This window comes from Eremothecium sinecaudum, chromosome IV (assembly GCF_001548555.1).
Source record: "Eremothecium sinecaudum strain ATCC 58844 chromosome IV, complete sequence".
Lineage (NCBI taxonomy): Eukaryota > Fungi > Ascomycota > Saccharomycetes > Saccharomycetales > Saccharomycetaceae > Eremothecium > Eremothecium sinecaudum.
This window is the reverse complement of record NC_030895.1, coordinates 286,814-301,300: the sequence shown is the minus strand read 5'-3', so window position 1 is coordinate 301,300 and position 14,487 is coordinate 286,814. Positions and strand designations below refer to the sequence as shown.

Here is a 14,487-nt window from a genome sequence, read left to right as displayed (position 1 = left end):
ATAGGCAGATGTTGAGGTGATATTCAACAAGCGTATAGTAACCGTGTCACCTGAACTTAACGCTAATAAACAAGGACTAATATAACCAATTGCTGCACCGGGGAGAACTGGCACCTTTCAAGGTAGCAAGGGAAACAGTATACTTATAGAAGAATAACAGCAAATCGTTATGGGCAGAAGTAGTAGCATCTCTGCGGCTCAGAGACCTCCATTTCTAAGCACCCATCATGATGTCTCACCTACACTCCAATTTAGGCAGGAAACTGAGGACGATTTAGAACTCAGCGATTTCGAGCTTGAAACCTATAGTGGTGAGACGTCCAGTACTCCTAACAACCTTCAGTTTTACTCATCAAAACAATCGCCTGGATTGACAAGAAGTCTGGGAGCACTCAACCTGTCTATAGGGAATACAAGTAATAATACTTCGTCTTCTAGAGCAGGCAGGGCTCTTTCTCATATCTATGAGGATGCGGAGGAAAATGCGGAGGCGATTGCAGAGGAGAATGCAGAGGAGACTGCAGATGAATATGAACGATACCAAATTAGAAGCGGGAGTGCGAACAGTGATAGCGGTGAAAATAACATACGTTGTACTACAAGCAGGTGGTCCTCCTTCACTCCGCGGATACACAAGAAGTTGAAGAATAGCAGAGCTGATGGAAGATCTCCTTTAGCTCCTGTTCCAGTACTGATGAACGCCGAGGTTAAAAAGCAGATACCAAAGAGCGGCAACTTTTCCAGCTGTGGGGAGAAGAAAATGAAAAATCTAGGGAAGCTAAACGATTCATTTACTAAAGCCAAACCCGATCCTTCTGCCTTCCAGTGCAAAGGACTAATATCAAAACTTCAATGCAGCCTTTTCCCTCAAAAATTAACGATACCCGATACTCCGGTGAAACGAACCCCCCACGCCGTTATAATGAGCTCACCCACGGAGAGCCCCGGCCTTTTTTTATCCGGATCAGTTCGAAACCATAGGCCGCCGAGCTTATCAGCAGGCACTTATTCGGGGAGTACCTCTACCTCGAGCTCGCCAACCCATTCGCCATGCTCCAACGGCGCTAGACTAGCGAAAGAGCTACATGTACAACAACAAAAGAAAAAGAGGTCCAGAATCATCAAAAACACTGAATTGTCTAATATGCTGCAGGAATTCACCGATGATCTCTTTGGTGATGACGATGGCCCGCTTTTTGGATCATCTCCACTTGAAACGCCAAAAAAGTTAGCCCGCCAAAAAGAGAGTAACAAGCAATACTTGAATATTCCATCCACTTCGTCATATAGGAGCAGTATCAGTAAACCCCGACTTATCAATGCCGCCCTGTGTAACGCGTACGAGCATTTGGCGACCAAGTTTACCAACGTCACATTGATTGGAAAAGGTCAATTTTCCACCTTGTATCAAGCAACATTCCCTGAAACCCAGATGAAATACGCTATTAAAAGCATGACTCCAAACAGACATAACATGAAAAGTCATATTCTACAGGAAATTCAAATCCTATCTGAAATTAGCGAAGAAACACGAGATGCGGAGGGCAAAGAATATGTTATTCAATTCATCTCATCGTGGGAGTATGGGAACTCATTTTACGTAATGACCGAACTGTGTGAAAATGGAAACCTAGATCAATTCCTCCAAGAACAAATTGTTTCGAGAGCCAAAAGGCTAGAGGATTGGCGAATATGGAAGATCATAGTCGAAATTTGCCTTGCGCTTAGGTTCATACACGATACATGCTCGATAGTGCACCTAGACCTGAAACCAGCTAACATCATGATAACTTTTGAAGGTAACCTCAAAATAGGAGACTTCGGTATGGCTACCAAACTTCCTCTAACAGACAAGAACTTCGAAAACGAAGGCGACCGTGAGTACATTGCTCCTGAAATAATATCTGAAGGTATATACGACTTCAGAGCTGACATATTCTCCCTAGGCCTCATAATAGTCGAGATAGCCGCTAATGTAGTGCTCCCTGATAATGGCAATGCTTGGCATAAACTCCGATCAGGTGATCTCTCCGATGCTGGAAGGTTTAGTAGTACAGATTTGAACTCTGACTCGATTTTCTCATCCACGAACATGAATAGTCACTTAACAGACGCCACTAACCATGACTGTTATGGTATAGACATGAACAGGAAGAACATTGTTCCTGCATGGGTACCCAGATTTTTAATAGACTCTGATTCCCTTGAGCGCTTCGTGATGTGGATGATTGAGCCTGACTACAGGAAACGACCCAGCGCAAATGCCGTTTTGCAAACGGAGGAATGCCAGTATGTGGAGATGACTAGGAAAGCAGGCGCTATCATTCAAGAAGACGACTTTGGTCCAAAACCAGAGTTCTTTACCTAGTCAGTAGCATATTTTGGATGGTTAATAATGAGTATTTTATTTCATAATTCTTTAATTGATACCAGGGTGTCAATAGGGCACATTCATATTAAATTAAGCTCTGTAGGCGCAGCTTACGTATCTGCCTCTTCAGATTAGTATTGTTACCGTTCTTGTAATGGAGATCTTCTATAAGATGAATATAACGTCAACAGTCGATCTTCCGCTTCTTCAAGGAAATGACAATGGTACGTTATGAATGTTTCAAAACATAGAATAACAACTAACACGGGCGGTTAGTGTAGTGGTTATCATCCCACCCTTCCAAGGTGGGGACACGGGTTCGATTCTCGTACCGCTCATATTTTTGTGACTTCCGCATATATCATATGCAGATGTATATGAAAATGAAATTGTCATTATAATCTTGAAACCACATAATACATAATTACCATAGGTAACCATTGCGGTTATTAAGATTTTTATATACATAAAATATACACTGCATTCAGAATAGCTTTTTACATCTAAATATAGCGGATTTTCGGTATCCACAAGTTATACGTTTTACTCCCAATTATTTACAACACTAATCCATTCGCAAGCTCAACGCAGAGCGATTCATCATCACTCTTACATTGTACTTTTAGAGCGGTGCCTTTATTGCTTTTAATGATCTTAACAATCATTGCCACACAGGCATCTGTAACAACACGCTTACCAAATAGTTTCACAGTATGGGAGTTAGCCTCGTTCGATACGAATTGGGTGTTTTCAACTGGTAGACAGTTAGTGGTTAGAACCAAGTTATTGACCAGACTTTGCAATGAGTTGGGGGAATGGCTTAAGTTGTACACTGCCACCTCTTCATGTGCGAATTTATCAAAGGCAGCTTGGAAATCGCTAACAAAGAAGGATTTGATGTAGTCACCTGCTTGCAAGTATAATGGATCAATTTCGAATTCGTCTTGGAAACCTTCATCGCCTTCAAATGGAGCATTTGTAGATGGGTCCAGTTCCAAAGTGGTAAATGTTAACCTATTTAGGAAGCCGTAGGTATTCGTGTCCTCTGGTTTTGCATAACTCACGTAGCAGGATTTAGTTTCATGTGGGTACAATTTATCTATCGACAGAACAGTTTCCTGTTCAATTGTAGATGTATCGCTTTCTGGGGTACAAACAACAGCTACGTTTTCCAATGCAACATCATTCAAGGTATTAATGATATCAAATTGAAGTACAACATGATTGTGGAACAAGTGTTTAACGCTCGTAACGCTGAATTCTGCTTCTGGTTCAGTAAGCGGAACAGGCCTGGAACTGTTGAGAACCTGTCCCAATGACGAAAATTCTGGAATTGCTGCAAGCTGTTCAGCGTAGTTAACAGGTTGTTCATCTTCAGCTTGATTACCGGCCGAACCATGCGCACTGTCTGATTTTTTAGAATCTCCGGATATACCCATTGAAGAACCACCATTTCTTTCAACGCCGGTGAGCATTTTCTCTTGCTTCTGCTTCAATTCAATAGCCTTCAATTCGTCTTCGGTATACCTTGGAATAGTAGTTGTGTCAAATGCGGTTTTAAACCCATCTTCATTAGAGTACAAATACTGAGTCAACTTATTTTCCAGACTCTGCAAATCGAAGCTTTGTTTAGGTTGAATAAATTTCTCTGCCATTCCGGGCTCTGACTTGAGCTTTTCAATAAACAACAACGATGTAGACGTTCTATCTCTAACTTCGTCGTCTTGGTCGATTTCAATACCTTTTAGCAGACTCTGAACGGAATCAATCAATGTAGGATCACTTTTAGCCAAAGAAAACTTTGAGAGTGCGCTAACTGCGGCAGATCTAATAATGGAGTTTTCTAATACAACCCTGTTGTAGTTGTGTCTCACATATAATGATGGGTTCTTGGTGTTAGGACCTTCCTTACCTAATAGGTGTAAAATTCTAACTAAAAGTTCATTGTATTCACAATCCTCGATAAAGTCACATAAATGCTCCAACGCCTGCTCCTTTGATTGTGGCACATACTTAACCAAATCAAACAAGGCTTCTACAATGCCATTTTTAAATTCATATCCACCATCCGAACTTTTTAGAGTATCAATCAAGAACGCCAAAATATTCTTCCACTCTTCAGGGAACTTCAAGGATAATGTAAGAATTGCATCGACAATAATGACATTAAAGTCATCAGAAACATCATTAATGAACTTACCAATAGTTTTTATCAAGGAGGAGATATTTTTTGATGTACCAGTCTTTAGTAGTGTTGTAATTGCGTAAGTAGAAATGTTTCTATTTTGGTCGTTAATTAGAGACTCAAGCTCAGGATTACAGACAACAATCTTTTCGGGGGCAACCATAGAAATCTTATTCAATAATCTCACAGCAGCAAATCTTGAACACATACGAGGAACAGTTAACAAACCTTGTAATGTTTGGATCATACTGATAAATAGATCTGTTGGAACACTATTGGACAAGGCAGAAATAACCTTACACACCTCAAGTTGGACATGCTCATGCCTGCTAGATAACCAATTGGATAACAAAGGCACAAATTGTGGGATTAGTTGGTTATCCAAGCGCAATAGTTCATGAACCATTCTAACCATTTGGACCTGGGCTAACGGATTCCGCAAAGTGCTGCCTGAAGAAAATTGCTGAACCATTTTCATCATTGCAATTTTATCATGAGCATTCAATCTATATAGCAGACCTAATGCGTGGTACTGGGAAATATAGGAGGACACCAGACTGAAGTCAGTCGATTTACCAGTCTGTGAGAAATTCTTAAGATCAGAAACTGCCTCATGAATCTCATTAGCATAACGTTTCACGGTGGACTCCGCAATTGGCAACAAGTGATAGGAAGATACCAATGCTGCAGAAGAGATCGATGGGTTTTTAGAGACAACTGCGCTTTTATACAATCTCTCCGCCGAATAAGCCGTAGATTCTTCCAAAACTCTAGTTAATGATCTAATTGCATTAGGCTTCACAATTGCCGAACCATTTTGAACATCCTTCATAATTGACGATGTAGCCATCAAGGTGTCTTCAGATATGGTACATAGTTCCTTAATAGCAAGATAAACCACTTGTCTTAAAGAATTATTTGGATGTTGGAACAACTTCGAAATTGAAAAGAATAATGTTGTAGCTTCACTAGGAGGAAATGTTTCACCATGAGATAACAATTTCAAAAGTTTTGCAATCAGATTACGGCAACGTTTTGGACTCACAGGAGATTCATTAAACTCGTTCAGACAGTCCTGGTAAACAGTCATTTTATCAGGCATTTTGCCTGAATTGGACTCCTCAGACTTTTTATATGTATGAGTTGACATTACAAACACAGGGAGTCTGATTAGCAGTTGATTTCAACCTTAGCTAACTTGTAGTAACTTTAAAACGAATGTATTTGAGAGCTTGATTTCTCTAGGTTCCCTATTCGTTTTGCCACGCAACAGTGAAAATGCATATAAAAAAGGTTGGATCTGATCATCAAATACGATAGTCATTAATTATTCACACACAACTACAAATTTATCTATAATGTGTGAAACCCAATAAAAAGCTATTAAGGAATGGTTTCAGCGAATTGGGCCTTCAGTTAAGAGTCTATATGTTGGAAAAAACTGCTGGCGACAAGCTGCTTTATAAGGACATAGTGCTAGATTCTCACTAGTTTTCGTTTAAAGTGAGGAGCAGTTGAGCCAAGCATCTCTTCGTGCCAAGGTCATCTTGTAGTACTTCAGTGAATGTATTGTCCTTCAAACGCACGGGTAGAACTTGCTTCAACAGCCGGCGTGCCTCTAAATTGTCGGAAAGACGGAGGTAGCACCGGACAACATGTTTGAGAAGTCTTCCAGGAGTTTGTTGCATTGTTAATTGATCAACCATGTTGTTCAGGACTTGAGATACAGCATGGAATCTTTCTTGTGTAGCACAGATGTACTGTAAACCGTTGTCGTCTAATAAAATCCTTTGTAGAATGAAAATAGCGACCGTCGTTGATAACTGTGACGACGACTCCATTATACGCAAACAAAGGGGTATTATATCCGTTCTGAGAAGGAAATTTATTACATCCGTCGAATCATTTTTTACTAGGGCCCCAATCACACCAAGCGAAGTAAGTCTTAGGTACTCAAAGGTACGTTGCCCAGAAGTTGTATTCAGAAAAGGGAACAAAAACAGAGGGATATGGGCTTGGAAGAATGCTGTCTTCGTCTCTGGGTGAGATGCAACACACTGAAGGAGAACAAGCGCGTTACAAACACGATTAGAGAGTTGGTTGTTGAGAGTAGGAGGTGATAGCATGGGATAAACAGAGATAATTTCTTGCAAAAGCGCTGTCATAACACCGAAACTAGACCAAAGCACAACTGCAAGGTCTTCGTATTGCTCACGCTTTCTACCAAGCTCCAGAAGAGCCTGCTCTTTGTTTGGACCGTAATTCAACTGACAGATCCAGTGATACACATTCGGATCATCCAAGGCCCTCGAAATGTTTTGACTTTGCTGTCCCTGACCTTGAGATGGCTGTACGTTGCCCATAGGAGTAACCCCAGATGGCATATTGGGAATACCAGGTTGTGTACCAGATGATATATTCGCGTTAACTACCCCTAGTGGAGGAGGCGCTATTGGTCTTTGTTGACTTTGATTAATACTTTTCAGTAAAGCTGCAGCTGAAGAGTTATTTTGGGTATTCTGGAGCTGGCCCTGATGCTGCTGCTGCTGCCGCTGTAACTGTTGATGTCCTGTCTGTGTGGGAATCGTAGAAACTAAAGGCGGAAAATTCATCTGACTTGGAGGCGCTGTGGAATGCATATGGCCCGTACCACCTCCTGCTGCTGCTGCGCTGTACATAACAATGAGTGAACCTACTGATAATGCTCTAAACGGTATTTATCCTGCTCTTCGGTATTAAACCGTTATAAGGATAAAATAAACACCACATCCCGTGAACGTTTTTCGCCACCACTAAGAGTTACCCGCACTAGACAAAGAAGCAGGGTAACGTAAGTCAGTGGAGTCTCAGATTCCACCGTTTTCCAAGCCACTATTAACGAAGAGTTGTGAATCCTAAACCAGCGGCTACAAGGGATAGGAGGACGGACTCTAAACAGCGTGGACCAAGACTCAGATAGGGGCTGAAAATAGGAGCATTATCTCTGCAGCAACCGTGAGCATTAAAAACAAAACCGAAACAAATAAATAAACACAGTGAACAGAATAAAAGCCCAATCAGACACTAGTATTGGCATAGAATTAGAATATATGAGAAAAAATATTAGTTATTAAGTTAAAAATCGAGTATCTAATTTGCAGTCTGTTTGCAGCCAAACCAACCATGGTGACCCAACCGAGAAATTAGAAATGTGTCGAAATAAAAGTTGAGGGATACAACAGAAGCACAGAATTAACAATTAAAAAAAAAAATAAGGACTAGGCGTTGATCTCTTTTTCATATTGACTCGCGTAGTAACAGCAGCAAGCAAAAAAAAAACTAGTTCAAGATCTTCTTTATCTTTGCTTGCAACTTCTTCCAGAACGTGAACTTCTTGTTACCGGACTTTTCAGCTGGGGCAGCCTCAGTTGGAGCCTCAGTGTCCTTTGGTTGCTCAGCTTCAGCAGCTCCATCGGTCTCAGCAACAGGCTCCTCAGCTGGCTTGGCATTGTCAGCAGTCTTGGAAGCAGTGGCTTCTTCAGTTGTAGATTCAGTAGTGGTTTGTACTGGTTCCTCAGTAGTTTCAGTTTGTTCCAATTTCTTGGCGGCAGTTTCTTGAGCAGGAGTAGTAGCTTCAGTCATGGTATATGTTGTATATGTTGGTTTATTAGGGTGTTTGTGTTTGTGTATATCTGATTGTAATAATCAAAAATGCTTAAGACGGAGTAGTTCACAGAAAACAAAGTCGTACCAATGAAAATATAAATTCCAGCCCCTATTTATATTGTTTCACGAAGGCCGCCGAAATTTTTAAAAATGGTATCATGGATCTAGGTAAATTTTTCTCTTTTTTTTAGAGATGGGACAATTGTTTTTACACAGATACGGGTAAATCTCGGTTAATTGTTTGTGTAGCGTAAACAGGAAATAAGAGTACTTTAAGACGGCCTTTACCTCTCGGCCCTTACTTATCGACCCTTACCTATCTGACTGTTTATGCGAGGGCATAACAGGAGAATAGGTACCGTCGCTACAACAATATGCCCTGTTGTTTTATGGCAACGGGTGGATCCGCCTACACTTAGATTTTACCTGCGGCGCTATAGATATTAATAGCTTGATCTACGATAAATACATAACCTCGCAGAGACAATAGACTTTTGCGGTGTTTTTGCCTGGATTATGTAAACGTTTTTTCTATGTACTAATAATCTATGATCGTAAATTAATACTGAACACAAAGATATAGCGGAATTTTAAACCCTTTGTACCTGAGAAAATGATCGACTGTATCAGAAATTTGGGTATACTTAATGCTTCAGTGTACTAGAGTACATATATTTAGTACATTTCAGACTGGTGCACAGCGTTTCTCTCGTCATATACAGTCGGCATTTCTCCGATATGCTGATATTCTTATCAGCGGGTTTCCTTGATATGAGTGCCGAGGGGAATTCTTTGTATGTTGTTGTGTGGACAGTGGGCGATTTATATACCAAACAAGGAAAAAATTTTCTAATCTTAAAAGTATTCCCGCGTTACCCGGCAACTCCCTTTGTTGGTTCATAGGGCTATACCACTAGGGCACGTGGTTACCCGGATAGGGTGTGGGGCCTGGATGTTCACCGATACCGGGATTACGGACATAAATGCGCTCGGACATAGAGGTTCCAGACGTTGTATTGCGTGGTGCTTATCTACTGTAGTTAGAGCTCTACCGGAGATCCAGTTTTTAACCCTGCACAATGTCTCTGTAGTTAGAAGTTTGGAAGCTTCTAGCTTCCATGCACAATGTATCCATAAATAATCGTATATTCTACGTATGCAAGGGCGCTGGTCTATTTACAATATTTACGATATTTTAGAAATATTCTGTTTGTAAATGGTGTTCATAACCCTTTTCTGGTATCTGAAGGGTACGCATGCTGGCGGAATGATTTAGTGTACTACAAGACAGGTATGACGGTAATAGGGTATTATGACTAGCGGAATTGACCAGCGTACTGGAACTCGACGATGAGCTAATGGTTCCTTTTACTGCTGCACTCTCATGTTTTGAGGTGGCGTACCGCGACAGGTCACGTGACTTAATGCTGTAGCTGATGGGCAGTTTTAGCGGCCCACAGCTGGAAACTGGGGATGGGTATGGGGTATTATTTGTTCTATACTGCTCTAGTTTGCAAGATCTAATCAGGTCCTGCTTGATTGGTTCCAGCAGGCAGTATAAGTTCTCCTGTAGGTCCTTGTAGCGTATTCTGATATCCCAGTTAAATAGTTTCAGCAGCTGTCTCTCCATAAGATTCACATCTTCAACTGTAAAGAGACCATCTGTGTACTTAGTCCAGTGCTTGTTCATGGGCGACGAGTCGTTGTGAAACTTAGCGCTGAGAATCAAACATGCAAGGAAGACCCGATGAGCCGTAGAAGGAATGCACGTGACATCGGGTGGAAGTAAAGCCTTCAATTTGTTTAGATATACCACTGACGTGAGTAGAGTTGCTGTATAAACATTAGTGTATCGTACAAGTTTTGTCATGAATGTCATCAGGCTAGGCAATTTGTCAGTATTACTTTTAGGAGTAGCTTCAACTGGCGAATGAGGTGGGCTAGGATACCCTGCCTTGAAATCTTCGGTTTTACTCGAGGGAAAGACCCTCAACGTCTCATCGGTCAAGAATTGGATCATGTCATTCGTCACCGGCGACTTAAACAACAGCTCCAGAGATTGCTTGCCAAGCATGCTATCGTTAAACCTTGTGCTCATCTGAATTAGAAGTATATGAATTGAAGTTGAGTGGCTTAACTCTCATCGCTAAGAGGGGGAAAGGGATTCCCGGCTGCTCTGCTTTTTTATATTTTTAATCGGTTGCTGCTTAGCCACCAGTCATTGCTCTCTTCCATCCGCATTTTCCTCTTTAGCACATAAAGATACTTTTCGTGATATTCCAAGAACTATTAAGATCTAACAGCTTTAGAAGCAATTAGGCAAATCAGGCCTCCATTCACTTCATCGCTTAGAGTTGTTTTTTTACTGCGTTGCTGCTTGCAGATTACTGGATTTTCGCGTAGTTCATTGCATACAGCCGCGAAAAGTCCATGTTGAAAATACATTAATCTGTTTCCGCGAAGTTCCTTCTGGGCATCGCACTCCAGAAGAAGACGTAGAATGGAAACAGGAACTCTATTTCAAATAGAGACGGCAGGTCACTTTGGCCTCAAGTAGATTCTGAAACACGAACTTTAACTATGATCTCCTTCATTGTTCCTAATAAGGCAAACATTCTTAGTTTGTATTGTACGAAGTTAATGTTATAGAACATTTGGGGACTTCTTTTCGCGCGATTGTAAATATTGTCTTGTTTGGTATGATGTTTTAGGTTTATTTTTAACTTCCGAAGATAGTTGATGTGCCATGAAACTGACGAAGTGAAGGTTGTATTCGTATTAGTTAAGGAATGGGAAACCGATCACTCAGGAAACAATAGCCAAGAAAGACAAACAGCGGAAAGACACTTAAATGTCTACTGAAAAGCACGGATGACTGCTGACTGGGTGCCGAATAACAGTTATAGACTTTGATGACTCGCTTGTTTAGACCCGGAAGGTGATTTCCGGTAGTTGACTTGACGCAAATAAACTACCTTTAAAACGCATTGTACTTAAAGCCGTAATTGCCGTTTCAAAGTAATGGACAGTATACAGTGATTGAGTACGAATATGATATGCCTCATTGAATTGATAGATAGTAATGCTATAATTATCATTGCGGAATTACATATCGCATCGTATACAGATATATTGTGTTTTGCAATAAAAGAATGTCCTACATTGCTTTTACTAAGATACTCTAAAGGAGTATTGTTCTATAATTCCAGCTCCATGCTGGACTTAATTGCCGAAATTGTTGCAGTACATTGAATTTTATCATTCCCGCCCTTAGATATAGCATATTCGATGTCTGAAAGGTTAGACAACATCGTAGCCCACGTAATGTCTTTTAACTTGTAACTCTCTAAACATTCTACTAGCCCCTGTATCATATCCACTAAAGCTAGACCGTTACTCATTCGAATTTTCTTTACAGATTCGTATGCGGTACTCCAGTCATCGTGAAGAATCGTCACCAATATGCTTTCAAGATCTTTAGGACGTACAGCTCCGATACATTCATAGATTACGTCCTCACCAATTGTATCCTTTTCTGGATTATCTAATGTAGCTTTCGCAGCCTGCATAACATTCAAAGCTTTTCTCATGTCACCATTTGAAAGCCTCAAGAGCGCCTCTTTCGCGCTTTCGGAGAGCTGCAAGCGTTCTTTTGCCATGACGTTATTAATACGTAACTCTATAGCATGTTGAGGAAGAGGCTGGAACCGGAATCTTGTACATCTACTAATAATTGCGGGAGTAAGCTTGTGGATGTAATTGGCTAGAATGCAAAACCTGGTATTTTTCGTAAATTTCTCAATAATTCTTCTCAATGCATTTTGCGCTGCGGAAGTCATCGCATCTGCTTCGTCCAGTATAATTAGTTTGTAGCCTTTACTGAAGATCTGTCTAGTTGAAGCAAATTCCTTAATTTGATTTCTGACGACCTCAATACCACGGTCATCTGACGCGTTCAATTCCAGTACCATGTTCCGATAGTCCTTACCATAGATCTCACGGGCCAATGCACTAATTGTACTTGTTTTACCGGTACCCGGAGGGCCATAAAACAACAAGTGAGGTAACTTTCCACCTTCAGCAAATTTTCGTACTGTTTCAACGATATCAGACTGTCCATACACATCATCAAGCCTTTCCGGCCTATACTTTTCTATCCATGGCAAATTATCCGTATCAGACTTATTAGCGGACATTATTTAATAATTGTATACCCTTTCAAGCTGATTTATGTAGTTGGTATCTTTAAGAGTTAGGAAGTTCACTAGTAGAAGTTTACGTTCTTGTTAAGATCAAAAAATGACGAACATCACACAGACAAAGAAACGTGAAACTATCACAAAGGGCTTCAAAAAGGTAATCAGACGGGATATACATTTAACAGACGACCAATATGAGTGACTGAGATCTGGATTTGACCATGCGATTATATCAAATAATTGTATATCACTATAAACGGTAGTATTTTATAATTGGCTGATAATGGCGAACCGCAGTTGACTTCTGCATTGTGAGAGAATAGTTGCAAATACATGGAGGCTAGGGTCGAGTGGGTAATTATACGAAGTAACTTGTGAAGTATGGTTACTGCAGTTAGTTGGTATTTTATATTCCTCCTACTTCAGTTTCGGTCATTTACAATAGCTACGGCCGGTAACTTCAATGGAGATGATGAAGAACTATATATGAATATACACCATAATCAGGATGATTTCATGGAACCATTAAAAAACAATGATATGAATCCCGTATTGCCCCCAGGGGTTTCAACAGTATTGGAAGAGCTTATCCCAGTCCGTTCTACTATTGTCCCTGGTGGACGCCATGTATACGAATTTCCTGTGGAGGTGATCGCTAATGTGTCTCTGTTTTATGATACCTTGACGTTTATCAGTGGAAATATTTGCTCGATGCCTGCAGGGAGTAGTGCTCAAAAGTTACGTCTATATTATTCATTTGATGAAAATGTTCTTTCGGACCTCAGCATTGCGGAGCCCGCTGATTTCGATGAGGGGTATGTGGAAGCGCTGGCGGTAAGCCCTAGGAATGCCACATTAGAGAACCCAAATGCATTTAGCAGAGTTTTTCTAGTGTTACAGCTGGTTTACAAGTCTACTGGACTTCCTGTGGAAGCTTCCGAAGGCTCTGTTCCTTGGGTCTATGAAATCTGTGCTTCACAGAATATGCTCGCATACCAGTGGGACGGTAAACCTCGTTTAAATGTTATTGATGTTGACTCGGATTCTGCGCTTTTAACTAATGAGCATTTTACCGCCAAAGCTGACAATGATGGAAACCGCTTTCATTTGTCGTCGTTTGACTTACTTCTATATTCTGGTGAACATATTGAGGATTTTAATGTTTTGTCAAAATCCGTTTGCGCAATTAGCACTGGTCCACTATTGACTTCATCTAAGAATTTCATTGGTGATGCTGAAAATAGTACTATGTCCTCTACTGACCTTAAAATCACTAAATCGTTCACTAAGCGTAACGGAATGCTAAAAGAACAATTCCACATTACCGGGTTGAATCGTTCAAGCACATATGTTGCATATTTAAAACAATATGTGATTGATAATCATAATGACACATCCTCAGGGGGCGTGATCTTTTCAAAGAAAGTATTTTCGACAATGGCGAACGATGCTTGTTCGTTAATATTCGGGCTAAATTTTTGTAGTGGAGTGAGTTACTCAGTGCCGTCTTCTTCTGTAATCAGAAAGGATGACAAGGCTTCTCTCGCAAAACTTTATGACGATATGGCACTATCATTGTACGCAAATTTTTCTCTAGCGTTACAGTTATCTACGTGCGAGGGAGAAGCTGACGCAATATACTCACCATTACGCACATGTGCTGACTGTGCAAACTCATACAAGAATTGGCTGTGTGCGGTTACTATTCCTCGTTGTACTACAATAAATACATCTTACTACACTTTTAGGGAAAAGGATAATGGCCGCAGTGACTTCATTAATGAGGTTGTTCAACCTGCAGCCGATTACTATGAAATTCAACCATGCATTGAAATGTGCCATTCAATTGTACGAGACTGTCCCGCGGAGTTTGGGTTTGTATGTCCCACTGACGGAAAGAATAAGGACCTACTATTTAAGAGTTACAACATTTGGGATGACGATATCGAATTCGATACATGCAATCTTATCGGCGATCGGTTCATATGAGGATAGATCAAAATTTCAACCTAGCATCGTTTATGTACGTTATAAACAAGAAAATCATTAATTTTTATTTATATAGCGGTTTTACAGAGTTCCCGAGA

The 14,487-nt window shown here is 40.6% G+C and overlaps 7 protein-coding genes and 2 non-coding genes across 9 annotated transcripts; 3 read left to right on the top strand and 6 right to left on the bottom strand.

Moving 5' to 3' along the window:
• Positions 1-169: 169 nt before the first annotated feature.
• Positions 170-2,368, top strand: SWE1 (tyrosine protein kinase SWE1; the record flags this gene model as incomplete). The annotated part of the gene is made up of 1 exon (XM_018132091.1): positions 170-2,368. The coding sequence occupies one exon, from the start codon at positions 170-172 to the stop codon at positions 2,366-2,368; it is 2,199 nt and encodes a 732-aa protein (XP_017987331.1).
• Positions 2,369-2,637: 269 nt separating this feature from the next.
• On the top strand, positions 2,638-2,709 carry AW171_hschr42223. The gene has a single exon. It is a non-coding gene; the product is annotated as a tRNA-Gly (tRNA).
• A 219-nt stretch (positions 2,710-2,928) lies between these two features.
• Positions 2,929-5,706, bottom strand: SEC21 (coatomer subunit gamma; the record flags this gene model as incomplete). The annotated part of the gene is made up of 1 exon (XM_018132092.1): positions 2,929-5,706. The coding sequence occupies one exon, from the start codon at positions 5,704-5,706 to the stop codon at positions 2,929-2,931; it is 2,778 nt and encodes a 925-aa protein (XP_017987330.1).
• A 337-nt stretch (positions 5,707-6,043) lies between these two features.
• CAF40 (CCR4-NOT core subunit CAF40) lies at positions 6,044-7,234 on the bottom strand (the record flags this gene model as incomplete). Its single annotated transcript, XM_018132093.1, has 1 exon — positions 6,044-7,234. The coding sequence occupies one exon, from the start codon at positions 7,232-7,234 to the stop codon at positions 6,044-6,046; it is 1,191 nt and encodes a 396-aa protein (XP_017987329.1).
• Positions 7,235-7,874: 640 nt separating this feature from the next.
• Positions 7,875-8,177, bottom strand: AW171_hschr42220 (HDL412Wp; the record flags this gene model as incomplete). Its single annotated transcript, XM_018132094.1, has 1 exon — positions 7,875-8,177. The coding sequence occupies one exon, from the start codon at positions 8,175-8,177 to the stop codon at positions 7,875-7,877; it is 303 nt and encodes a 100-aa protein (XP_017987328.1).
• Positions 8,178-8,826: 649 nt separating this feature from the next.
• Positions 8,827-8,921, bottom strand: AW171_hschr42219. The gene has a single exon (XR_001930101.1). It is a non-coding gene; the product is annotated as an HDLSNR40 (small nuclear RNA).
• A 475-nt stretch (positions 8,922-9,396) lies between these two features.
• Positions 9,397-10,299, bottom strand: PCL1 (Pcl1p; the record flags this gene model as incomplete). Its single annotated transcript, XM_018132095.1, has 1 exon — positions 9,397-10,299. The coding sequence occupies one exon, from the start codon at positions 10,297-10,299 to the stop codon at positions 9,397-9,399; it is 903 nt and encodes a 300-aa protein (XP_017987327.1).
• A 1,099-nt stretch (positions 10,300-11,398) lies between these two features.
• Positions 11,399-12,397, bottom strand: RFC3 (replication factor C subunit 3; the record flags this gene model as incomplete). Its single annotated transcript, XM_018132096.1, has 1 exon — positions 11,399-12,397. The coding sequence occupies one exon, from the start codon at positions 12,395-12,397 to the stop codon at positions 11,399-11,401; it is 999 nt and encodes a 332-aa protein (XP_017987326.1).
• Positions 12,398-12,781: 384 nt separating this feature from the next.
• MID1 (Mid1p) lies at positions 12,782-14,389 on the top strand (the record flags this gene model as incomplete). The annotated part of the gene is made up of 1 exon (XM_018132097.1): positions 12,782-14,389. One exon carries the CDS (start codon positions 12,782-12,784, stop codon positions 14,387-14,389), a length of 1,608 nt encoding a protein of 535 aa, XP_017987325.1.
• Between the last annotated feature and the right edge of the window lie 98 nt (positions 14,390-14,487).